The 11,876-nt window shown below is 35.9% G+C and overlaps 2 protein-coding genes across 2 annotated transcripts; one reads left to right on the forward strand and one right to left on the reverse strand.

Annotated features, from left to right (window-relative positions):
- The first annotated feature begins 4,834 nt into the window (after positions 1-4,834).
- Mgat1 (alpha-1,3-mannosyl-glycoprotein 2-beta-N-acetylglucosaminyltransferase) lies at positions 4,835-8,185 on the forward strand. Its single transcript, XM_017628867.1, has 7 exons — positions 4,835-5,534; positions 6,155-6,435; positions 6,509-6,658; positions 6,725-6,829; positions 6,907-6,997; positions 7,055-7,225; positions 7,312-8,185. The coding sequence occupies exons 1-7, from the start codon at positions 4,995-4,997 to the stop codon at positions 7,423-7,425; spliced, it is 1,452 nt and encodes a 483-aa protein (XP_017484356.1). The 5' UTR covers positions 4,835-4,994; the 3' UTR covers positions 7,426-8,185.
- Positions 8,186-8,204: 19 nt separating this feature from the next.
- On the reverse strand, positions 8,205-9,664 carry lms (lateral muscles scarcer; the record flags this gene model as incomplete). The annotated part of the gene is made up of 2 exons (XM_017628866.1): positions 8,205-9,337; positions 9,516-9,664. Coding segments are annotated over 2 exons (992 nt in total), but the record flags the coding sequence as incomplete, so codon positions are not given.
- Positions 9,665-11,876: the final 2,212 nt, after the last annotated feature.

The following is an 11,876-nucleotide window of genomic DNA, read 5'->3' on the forward strand; positions in this document are numbered from 1 at the left end:
GTTGGGCTATTGTTGTTCTTGTCTCCCGAGGCAGATGGAGCTCCGTCGCGTCAATGTCCGGTGTTTGTGTGCCTAGAACGGCATTCACAGGTCTAGAGTCTACATAACTCGAGACTGACTCCCTGTGAATGCCGTTCAGGGCCAGTCGGTATGCTGACGAGTCCAGAGGCTGCTTGATGAACCTCTGGACTTCGTCCGTCAGGTTGTATAGATGCCTCCTGACGTGCCTAGGTGAGGGCTCCTCTGCAAGCAGCTGTCCATTCTGATGGCAACTTCTGTGGCTTCCGATCAGAAACTGCTTGCAGAGCATTATGTTGTGCTCCTTAATTGGGAGCATTTGTGCCTCGTTGTGAAGGTGCTGTTCTGGCGACATCAGGAGGTATCCAGTCGCTGTCCTGAGTGCGGTTATATTGAGGAAAAGTAAATTGAAATTAGATTGCGTTAATTGAAATTGAGCAGTGTAAGTTCAAAATGAGAAAATATAAATCCAAATGAGGAAGCGTAAAATTTAATTGAGAATTTATACCTTGATATTGAGAAATGTAAAATCATATTGAGAATGTGAAAATTCAAAATTAGAAAGAGTAAATTCAAAATGAGAAAAAAATAGATTCAAAATGAGATAATATAAATTTGAAATGAGACTTTGTAGGGTAATGAAAATCAAATTTTATTAAAAACAACATTTATCAATGTAAGTAAGCAAAGATGTGACCAAGGAACATTACATCCCAACATGCATATTATTTAATACAAGTGCGTCTGTATGAAAATTAGTTGAGTGCTGTACAGCCCTTGCGAAATCTCCATTTATTGTTATTTTCGCGTTATCTATAACTGTTTCCAAATACTGTAATCTCTGTTCGCAAAGTCCGGAGGGATGAACATTTGGCACATGCAGGTTCGCTTTTACTTCCATTTTAACTTTAGCCCAAATATTCTCTATTGGAATATGGACCTAGACGCAAAACTGTGGCTTCTCCTCCCGAATTGTTTGCCACTTTCCTTTCTATCGAAGAGTGACATTGGGCATTGTCGCAGACCATTACCAAATCCCGCACATTATCCCCATGTTTTGCCAACGCTTAATGAGACTTCCTACCCAGCTCCTCTCTCCCCTCCCCCACAAGCTTCGGTCGTGAGCGAACCCCTTCTACGCTCCATGGGCAAAACACCGGTGGTTGTTACTGAAAGAAAAACCTAATCTCTTCTGTTTGATATTTTATATTCTCATCTCGAATTTCCTTTTTCTCATTTTGAATTTACGTTTTCTCATTTTGAATTTACTTCTTATTTTGAATTTACACATTCTCAATATGAATTTACATTTCTCAATATCAAGTTATATATTCTCAATTTAATTTCACACTTTCCCATTTTGATTCACATCTTCTCATTTTAAACTTACATTTCTCAATTTCACTTTATGCATTCCCATTAAAAATTACAGTTTCTCAATATAATTTTACATTTTCCCATTACAATCTCATATTTTCTCATTTTGAACTTGAAAAAGTATAGTACTAGGTGGCTGTGTGAAAATTATGTTAGCATTCACAAGTGGTGGTCAAACCCCTGTATGGTTTTGCTCCATCGCATCGCAATGTTTTCTACACAGAGTTAAAGTTCCCCTTGGTGGAAATTAGTAGTATTTTTCATTACTTTCGGTTATCCTTAGGAAAATTTTGCGCTTAATATTTTAGTAAAAATCTTAACCATCTACATATAAGCCATTTTTTAAACAGTGGGTCAGAAAGGCCTGTTCTGCTGGGAGTTGATGGGTAAAACTGTAATTTAACATAACAGTAGATAAGATTATTACAAACATTTATTAATAGCGACATAAAATACTCCAATAACTTAACTTTTTTTTTTTTATTTCTTTAAATGTATATGGTACATACGGATCTATAGAGAACAATGTATGTATGTATATACCTCAGACCTTCTTATGTTCGCTCATCCATGAGCGCCAGACTCTCAAAATTTTAATACAAGTAGGAAGTAACAATATTTAAATTTAAAACTAATTCTATAATGAAATAAAGAGAACTATAATCTGAATTGGCATGGCGAATGCCTAACGCTGACGAGATGATTTGATAAGATTAGAAGCCTCATGGCTCTTTGGAATCTACCTTATGTGCAGTAGCGCCGGCGTTTCCTGACGCGCCGGCCTCGCCGCCGATTATTTTTGAAGTTGACCACGCCGCCGCCGCAAAGCCTGTCGGCGTAAACCTCTATGCCCTAGGACATCGCAATGTTAATTGGACCATATTTTTATATCGTCACCTGAAATCGTCATCGTTGAAATGCAAAAAGTCATAACTAGTAAAAAATTCAAATTCACTTTTATATGATGGATTTCATCGAATTACAGCTCCCCACATCATTTTATAAAAAAATAAATAACATATTAGTCACGACTTTTTCCATTTCATTCACGATGATGTTACGTCTTTTTGCATTTCATATGCATATTGGTTAATTTTGGATACTCCTTGAACCTTGGGGACACTCTTTACATGAGTGCATGGAGCACCTAGTCGCGTTTTTGCATTGTAGCTTGACACATGTACAAACATACACATGGGCGTAGCCAGGTAACTTTCAAAATTTCCTTATATATATATATAAAATAGTACCCTGAAATGCCAGCTTAATAGGGTCGAGCTGTGCTTGGTGCATTTTTGGTGCTTTTGTTTTTAGTTTGAAGACTTCAAATTAGTAAATCTTAAAAAAATGGAAGCAAAATTTATAGCAATCGTAAGTGTGCTAAGCAATTTTACAAAAATTTGAACAAAACCATGGCACAGTGACAATCATAAGCGACAACGAAATATGTGCAGCACCTTCAATAATGCCAGAAGAAATGGACCGTTGTGCAAGAAACATTGATTTTTATTAATTTGAATCGGCATCCTTACAATAAAATTATGTATTCTATCATTCTTGCTTCGCTTCTAATATTTTTCATTGCGTATGCACAAGCACAAAGCAACAACATTTTCGTATGCTTTGTTGGAATATATTGGCGCCAGTTACCTTCAGCGTTAATTTGGTTGTTGTCCAGAGTTTTATCGCAATGTTCGGGTGTCCGTTTCATTGTTACACAAATTTTCGGGTTAGCTGCGGGTGTCCGAGTGTGGTGTTCGCTTGTGCTGAATTTTTAGCGAGGGTGATCGAACAGGCTCGTTCGTAATCAAAGCAGCTGTCGGGTGTGCATCCCGATCGAACACATGACGGCCGAGTGTGGCGTTCGCTTGTGCTCGATTTTTAATGAGGGTGATCAAAAAGGTTCGATCATTCTCAAAGCTGCACTCTGATACATACAGTATCGGTAAATTCAATTTATTTGTATATGGAAGAAATCCGCAACACCTATGACCGATACTGTACATACGTATGGCTGCATTGTAAAAAAAAGGTCATAAAATATGGTTATAACGATTGAAAGTGTTTTACAATCGCATATCATTACCACGGGTCGATTTTTCAATGCCAACGTTCTGGCCACAAACGTGCACCCACTTTTCACGCAAATTTACGCCTTTTGGCAAACCAAACATATGCACAAACTTGTTCCAATCACACAGAACTTCATTTTATAAGATAAATATGTATTAAACCAAAATTTATAATTAAAATCGCTGCAGAAAACACATTCAATCGCTAAAAAATCACTACGAAGAGGTAGAAGACGGTGTAAACAAAACCGAAAAACGTCAAAAACGCTACGAAAACTTTTTTCTGAAAATCGATTACAAATACAAAGATGGCTGATTAGGTGATCTGTAGTCGTTGGTTCATGGGTCCACATAGAACCTTCGCGTTGGCTTTGGCGTTGGCGTTGGCGTTGGTTCGACAGAACGCACGTTAAGAGTATGCAATGTATAGTAATCGAAAAAATAATCAGTAAAACAACCCCTTTCACATTCGAAAATGCATTTTTTCCCCAGGGCGATGTCCTAAGAAAAGTGGGACATTCAATTTTGCATTACCTAGTATCGAGAAATTAATGTGATTTAATATGAAATTTTTGGGACTTTGTTGAATACATTAGAATGCTGATTACACATTAAACAGTACTTGGATGTAAATTAATAATAAAACATAGTTTTATTTATAAAACCTACAACCATATTTATTAAAAAAATTATTAATAAAGTATAAAGGCACTTTTGTGTTAAGTTTTGGTGTTAAGGGAAACCGAGGGAAGACCACGTAAACCGAAAAAGTAAAGTCATTTTCGTATTAATATAAACGTCCCGAGAGACGAAAGAAATACAAATTATGGGAAGACGTAAATCATTTCCGTGTTGAAATAAACGTCCCGCGAGATGAGAACAATAAAAGTCCCATATAATTATTATGAGAAGACGTAAATAATTTCCATCTGAAAGTAATCGTCCCGAGAGAGGAAAAAAGATATTTTTCATAAATAATTATTGTACAAAGACGAAAAAAATTTCTCTTAAAACAGGGCGACCTTTTTAATCCCAAATATTAGGATAATAATTATTTTGGGTCTCTGGTTAAGTGGTCCATTCTTCAAATTCTTATCTAATTCATGTCGAATCCTTACTACTTACTTTAGGTTGGACAAGAAATACAGACATGAGCCACTTAACAGTAGAAAGGAATTTTATTTTTTGAATTGTGTCGTTATTGCAGAGGACCATCGACATATATGTACTTTTATCATTTAACAGAAAAACCTACCATAACTAGTGCTGATAAATTAAAACCCCATAAATATTTTTTAGAAATTATAAAAAAAAGCCGTTTTCACATCACCGGACACGAAATCATGAACTAGATACATTGNGATCTACAATTCTATTTTACTTTAGTAAAAGCCGTTTTCACATCACCGGACACGAAATCATGAACTAGATACATTGCTGACTAGAAAAACTTCGAAGTCGCCAAAAATTGAATTTGATGCATTTCCTACCGATTGAGATCGAAACTCCCACCTGTTTCGCATAAAAATGCGTTCACGCAAGATTCTTATCATTGCTGGGTTTCTTACAACCTGGACTTTTATAACCTATTATTTTTTAATACGGAATAGTACCATGTACCCGTCAAGGGATCGTTTGCTTCTAAAAAAAATAAATAAATTGGAACGTGAATCACATGCTGAGAACAAAGAAAACAGCAGACTTGTTGGACAACTCATTGGCATTATAAAAGAAAAAATTATAGCAAATGACGTAGAGGAGTCACTTCCATCTAAGCAAACAAAAGATCGCCCTATAGGCATAGTCGCCCTTTCACCAGATCACCTGCTGGGCTTACAAGAACCTGGTCAAGTAAATAGCCATGAAGATAATCCACCGGAGGATGAGATAGGAGACAGCGGTAAAGATCCACCAATCGTCAAGCCAATCATGACTCATATGCCAAATGGAGATCCCGTCATACCAATATTAGTAATTGCATGCAATCGTGTATCTATTCGAAAGTGTCTAGACAACTTGGTTCAATATCGCCCAAATGCTGATCAATTTCCAATCATAGTATCACAGGTGAGCAGTCTATAACAAATAAAATAATTGTTTATATGCATACTATGTATCAGGGTTGTCGCGAGTATTCGCATTCGAAACCGCGGAGCTTCCGCATTAATTTTAATATAAAATATTTTCAAGTTTCGCATGATCATATTTATTTTGTCGCCTCTACCAGCAAGTGCTTCGAGCGAGCAGTTATTTAGTAGTGCAGGTTTGATTTATGACCCATTAAAAACAAACTGAACCCTGACGGGCTGCACTATTACTTTTTATAAAATGTAATGCTCAAATTTTTAAATTCAAGTACTAAATAAAATACAAATTATTAAAAATTACCTNCGACCCATTAAAAACAAACTGAACCCTGACAAGGCTGCACCATTACTTTTTATAAAATGTAATGCTCCAATTTTTAAATTCAAGTACTAAATAAAATACAAATTATTAAAAATTACCTAATTTACTTACCTAAATTATTTCTTAAAAATACTTGACAACCGTATCCACGTTTGTACGCATCCGCTGATGCTAGCTTTTAGATATTCGTATCCGCATTCCCATCACCGGATGACTAAAATTGCGCATTCGCAACATCCCTACTATGTCGATTTAATGTATTTTAAATGAATTCGTAGGACTGTGGTGACCAACAAACAAAGAAAGCTATACTGAGTTATGAATCGCAAGTCACATTGATAGAACAACCAGACCTGTCGGACATATTAACGCCACCACGAGAGAAGAAATTTAAGGGATATTACAAAATAGCGCGCCATTATGGTTGGGCATTAAATACCACATTCCAAAAAGGCTACGAATATGTCGTCATTGTTGAAGACGATTTAAACGTTGCTCCCGATTTCTATGAGTACTTTTTAGGAACACATACTTTACTGAAACAGGATCCTTCACTTTGGTAGATAGAAAATTCGCAATAATTGAATATTTCTCGAACATAAAACATAAATTATGCATATGAATTTGATTAGGTGTGTATCTGCTTGGAATGACAATGGCAAGGATAAGTTTGTTGATAACTCAAAGCCTGAGGTCTTGTATCGAACTGATTTTTTTCCGGGACTTGGATGGATGCTTACTAGAAATTTATGGCAAGAGTTGTCAGTGAAATGGCCAAAGTCGTAAGTTTCATTCAACATTTTTGTCCGTAAATTTGGATAAGCGATATCAACTATTCACTCCACCAGATTTTGGGACGATTGGATACGGCATCCAGAACAGCGAAAAGAACGAGCCTGCATCAGACCTGAAATATCCCGGACGAGAACCTTTGGAAAAATTGGCGTTTCAAAGTGAGTACTGAGTTTTGTAGAAATTTCATTGACATTTCCTCATCAGAGTGGATTTACAAACAATGAATTTTTTGCAGCGGCTTGTTCTTCGACAAATATCTGAAGTATATAAAACTTAGTGAACATTTTGTAAATTTTTCTAAAATGAACCTCAGCTATTTATTAAGGGTAAGATGTAGCTTAAAATCTTAAAAAAAAAATCACTCCATAAAATATTATGTTTAGGAAAACTACGATCGCACATTTTTGAATGATGTTTATTCTTACCCTATTGTAACGTACGAAGAACTTCGTAGGAATCTCATTAAAACAGACGGACCCGTTCGAATACAATACACCACTAGAGAGCAATATAAACATATAACATCAATTTTAGGACTCATGGGTGACTTCAAGGTGAATACCGTTGGGTCTTTTGCTAAAATATTTTCCGTAAGCAGCCTTATTTGCTCCCTCTTAATGTATGCTTTTAAATTTTGCAGAGTGGAGTACCGCGTACTGCCTACCATGGCATTGTTTCATTCTTTTTCCAAAAGCGTCGAGTTTACTTGGCTCCAAATGCTAACTGGAAAGGATACGATCTCTCATGGAGCTAACAGAATATCATCACCGTTTTGAATTTAAACTAGAAAGCAAATTTTGAGAGCTAATATTTTTAATGTATAATACCAAACATAGCGTTAAAAGCACCCCATATTAAATTCATGTGTCGTTTGTCAAAAGTGCTTTTTCATACATTTGCATCTGTGTATCGTACTACTGTAAAATATGTATAAATCCCAAGCCGAATACGAGGACATGTTGATTATTAATAACTATTAGCCACAACCAAAAACTAAATTAAGTTAGTTTCGTGCGAGTGAATTTAAATTTTTTAGTTTTATTTTTTTTTATGGTACTAGTTGATTAGTATCACAATTTACATGTAATATAAAAAATACTATTTTTACACTATCACTCCTGCGAACTGAAAGAAATATCTACAAATTCCTGCTGGAATAATTTTTGCTCATTCAATGAATCCACTAATATATTATGTATAATATGCTCTCTAAAACATGCAATGTTAACCTATTTATAATTATACTATTTTTGTGTGATTTTCCTTTAAGTCATAGATAGATAATAAGTTTGCCAATATTAAAGGAAAACAATAATTTTTGTTGAATACAAGTGCATTTGTATCTTTTCCTATTTACCAAGTGACAGACTTTTGTGATTTGTATATGTTTTCCGAAGAAGTTCTTCCTCAAATAAAGTTTGCAATGGTAATCTGCGAGACCAGAAAAAGCAATGTAAATACAGCAGTACGCTACGCAGCTACGTTCGTAATCACGGAAGCGCACGGGGATCGTGGTGCCGATGTGTNTATGTAAATACAGCAGTACAAATATGTAGCTACGTTCGTAATCACGGAAGCGCACGGGGATCGTGGTGCCGATGTGTTTGTGCGAAGGATACAAAACGGATAAATATGCATACATACTTATGTATAAAAAATTGTTGCAATATTGCAAAAAAAAATGTATAAATTATTTTATTGTGCCACAACAAGTTCTTGTATAGCAATGAATATTACTGAATAAGGTATTTTTAAGTACCAATCACTATAAATAAATATACTTTATAAGCTCTTTGAAACTTTTAATGAATTATTCTCATAATCTAAACCTCATCAGCTTCATCGATTTGTTCGCAGTCTATGTCGCTACAATCTGAGTCGGATCTTGATGGCATCAAGTGATCTCTTGTCCCGAGCGACGAGCCATTTTTCTCTCTTTCAATATTAGTGGCGTTGTTTATTCGTTTTTGCAGGAAGTTAGCGTTAGCATCGCCAAAAACTCTCTCAAGCTCTGCCAGGCCGTTCGAGGTTGAATTTTCTCCTTCTAACGGCAATGTTGCGTACTTCAATGCCAAGTAAGTATCTGTCACCGCAGCATTTGTCAAGGCATTTTCATTCCGGCAGTACGAGCTCATATTAACGGGAGCTGACGTCATGGGTAGTGAGTTATATTCCATAAAACGCTCTTCAAAACCGCCCGAGGGCCTGTATTGCTCGGCAGAAAGGCCGACCTGTGGATGGCTGCTAATGTTATTGCTAGCGCAGGTCGTATTTCCAACTGCTGCGGCTGCTAAACTGTAAGGCAGAGCGAAGTTTAACGGTTGACCCCTTGCAAGGATTGCGTTCCTCGCACTCTCAATCACAGGCAATGGCGGCATAAGGGTCGGTGTCGTTGACGAAGATGTGTTCGACGATGTATTGTTGTTGTAAGGTCGCAATGTCGGTGCCATTGGTGTAGTTGTCACACCGCCATTTAACATGATCGACTGAAAAGGATTAGGACCCGCAGGATTTTGACTGAAAAGCCAAAGACGGTCGCCAACCACCATTGGCCGCGCCAAGCCGCCAATGCCTAATTGAGCGTAATAGTGAGATGCGAGTGTTTCAACATCGGCAGTATATTTACGTTTCCATTTAGTGCGGCGGTTTTGAAACCAGATTTTGATCTGCAAGAAGATGTGGTGTAGAAGCGCCCGGTCGAAGTAAAGATAATCAGGCAGGTTCTGCAATTCACTTCCGAGTAAATTTCAACCAAAGCGATTTTGAATTCAAATTGAATGGGGTTGAAATTCACTCAGGAGTGAATCGCAGAACCTGCCTGAATCTAAATAAGTTATGTAATACCTGAGTTTCCGTCAAATGTAATTGCTTTGCCAGTGCTGTCCGTTTAGCGACCGATAAATATTTGCCCCGCTCGAATTCAGTTTCCAAAGCTTTGATCTGCGAAGCTGAGAAAGCGGTTCGCGGCCGCTTCTTGCGATCGTCGTTAATATCTGAAAATAAATGTAGATATGAGTAAATGTGGAATGGTAGACTAAAAGAAATAAATATTTGTTAAAAAGCTTAAAAATAAATTGCAAAATTGTGCTAAACAAAGTTAATATTAATTTAAATATTTATAAATAGAAGAAATTGTTTCAGATATCAATTACATGTAATATTTGGTAAATTTTAGTCAAGAAAACTTCAGCGTTAGCTAACCTCTTTTTTATTCTATGTACATTAGAGTGGTCCAAAAACAGTAAAGTCGGAATTGTAATGCTCTCACCCCCTAGGATTGTACTATATCGAAAAAGTATACCCCAATTTTTTTATTTTGAAATCAAAAAATATTTAGAGGTCGCTCAAAGCGCTCCAAGTTGTCCATGTATTTTTATATGGGAAAAAACAACTTTTCGTAGAAATGAGATAGAATTCTTGAAAATCAATATTTTTCGATTGGAAATCAATGGTTCTCTTCAGGAGACTTTAAATAACAATACCCAATTGTTTATATATGTAACTATTTTTTAATACAAACGATTTTTTATTGGTCCCCCATTGCATTTTTCGGGGTTTTTTTTGGGTTTTTGGCGGACCTATAAATTATAGTTGCGATGAAAAATGGTTAAATAGACAATCAGGTATTATTATTGGGAATCTCCTGCAGAGAAACAGAGTTTTTCGATTGAAAAATATTGATTTTTTAGAATTCTATACCATTTCTACGAAAAGTTGTTTTTCCCCATATAAAAATACCTCTAAATAAAAAAAGGGTATACTTTTTTTCGGTATAGAACAATCCTAGGGGGTGAGAGCATTACAATTCCGACTTTACTTTTTATCATACATTTTTAGACCACCCTAATGCACATACATACATATATGTTTTTCTTAGCACAAGAAAATGTTCATCCGCACATTAGTAGTTGCTACACTCATTCTGCCGGACACAAGGGTGCGTTCAGAAATGCATCAAGCCAAAGCATCAGTATTTTATTTCCATCCGCGGATGCGAATATCTAACAGCTAACATCTGCGGATGCTATAATTAGAAACTAGCTTAATGGCGAGATTGTTGTTTAAACAGTACTTACAAGCCAAACCAGATGTGTAAGGTTTCTCTAAAGCTTTTTAAAAAGAACTCTTCATTCTCATTCCCTTGGCTATTTCAAAATTTGGGTAATCTGTAACTTCGTCAGCGTTTTTCGATTTTAGTTTCTGTAATTCATTTTTAATACTTTCTCTGCGATTCTCTGCGACTGGTTTGAAAAAAGGGTGCTTATAGCGAGCTAAATAGGTGGATATGGAAAATAAATTATTATTTTCTAGGAATGAAAATTTTGAACAAAATTCTGTTTTCAAAGTGCCGAATCGGATCAGAATATTGCACCCGTTTTTTATAAGCATTTGAATATCAGATAGTTACGTAATTCTTATCTAATTAAAGGTCAGACCTATAGCTTTTTAATTATTTGAGCATCAATTCCCTTTATAGCCAGAAGTTTTTAGCCAAGGATCCAATGTATATCCCTATGAAAAAAATATTGCTCGACAAGTAAACAAAAGTACCGTTTTTAAAATTTTTGCTAAAAATAAATTCCCCAAAGAGCCTCATTTGAAATTATTGAAACCAATATATGTAACATCAAAAGCAAGTCACGAAAATGTGGTTAAGAATTACAGTGCACACTTTCTTCTTTTGTGTCTAGTAGTTTTTTTTTACGATAGGTCCACAAAAAACTTAAAGAAAGAAACCAATGCGGGTATTTAAAGCACAGAAAAAAAATATCATTAAAAGGACTATGTTCTCAATGACGCACGTCAAAGGTCAAGGTAGAAGTGGGAACCCATTGATAGCTCTGTTATATAGCTTAAGAAATAATAGAGGGATTCATGAAAAGTCGCAAAGTTGTTGCAAATGTCGCATTTGTCGCAAAATTTGCCACTTTGCAACACAGCTGATTACTTTTGTGTGGAAACTTTCTTGCGACGTTGCCATATTATTTCAGCCGGCAATCATTGAAAAGACAAAGTCGCGAAACACATGTTTTTTTATTGTCTTCAATTAATTCAAGAAAAAGTATATCAGTTAAATCTGCTTCGAAATATAATTGTAAAAACTTTTATTTTTCTCTAACGCACGGCATTTTTAAAAAATGTTACATTTGCAATCCGGAGTTGCGATAGGTCGTTCATAAAACTTTGTTCGCAACATTGCCATTT

This window comes from Rhagoletis zephyria, unplaced genomic scaffold (assembly GCF_001687245.7).
Source record: "Rhagoletis zephyria isolate East Lansing unplaced genomic scaffold, Rhagoletis_zephyria_1.1 Rzeph_scaffold_06284, whole genome shotgun sequence".
In the NCBI taxonomy this organism is placed as follows: Eukaryota; Metazoa; Arthropoda; class Insecta; order Diptera; family Tephritidae; genus Rhagoletis; species Rhagoletis zephyria.

Excerpts from the sequence above, each read along its gene's own strand:
- Mgat1 (XM_017628867.1), top strand. The coding sequence starts at position 4,995 with ATGCGTTCACGCAAGATTCTTATCATTGCTGGGTTTCTTACAACCTGG. Across the intron at positions 6,659-6,724 it reads TCAGTGAAATGGCCAAAGTC|ATTTTGGGACGATTGGATAC; the intron begins GTAAGTTTCATT and ends TCACTCCACCAG. Across the intron at positions 6,998-7,054 it reads ACCTCAGCTATTTATTAAGG|GAAAACTACGATCGCACATT; the intron begins GTAAGATGTAGC and ends TATTATGTTTAG.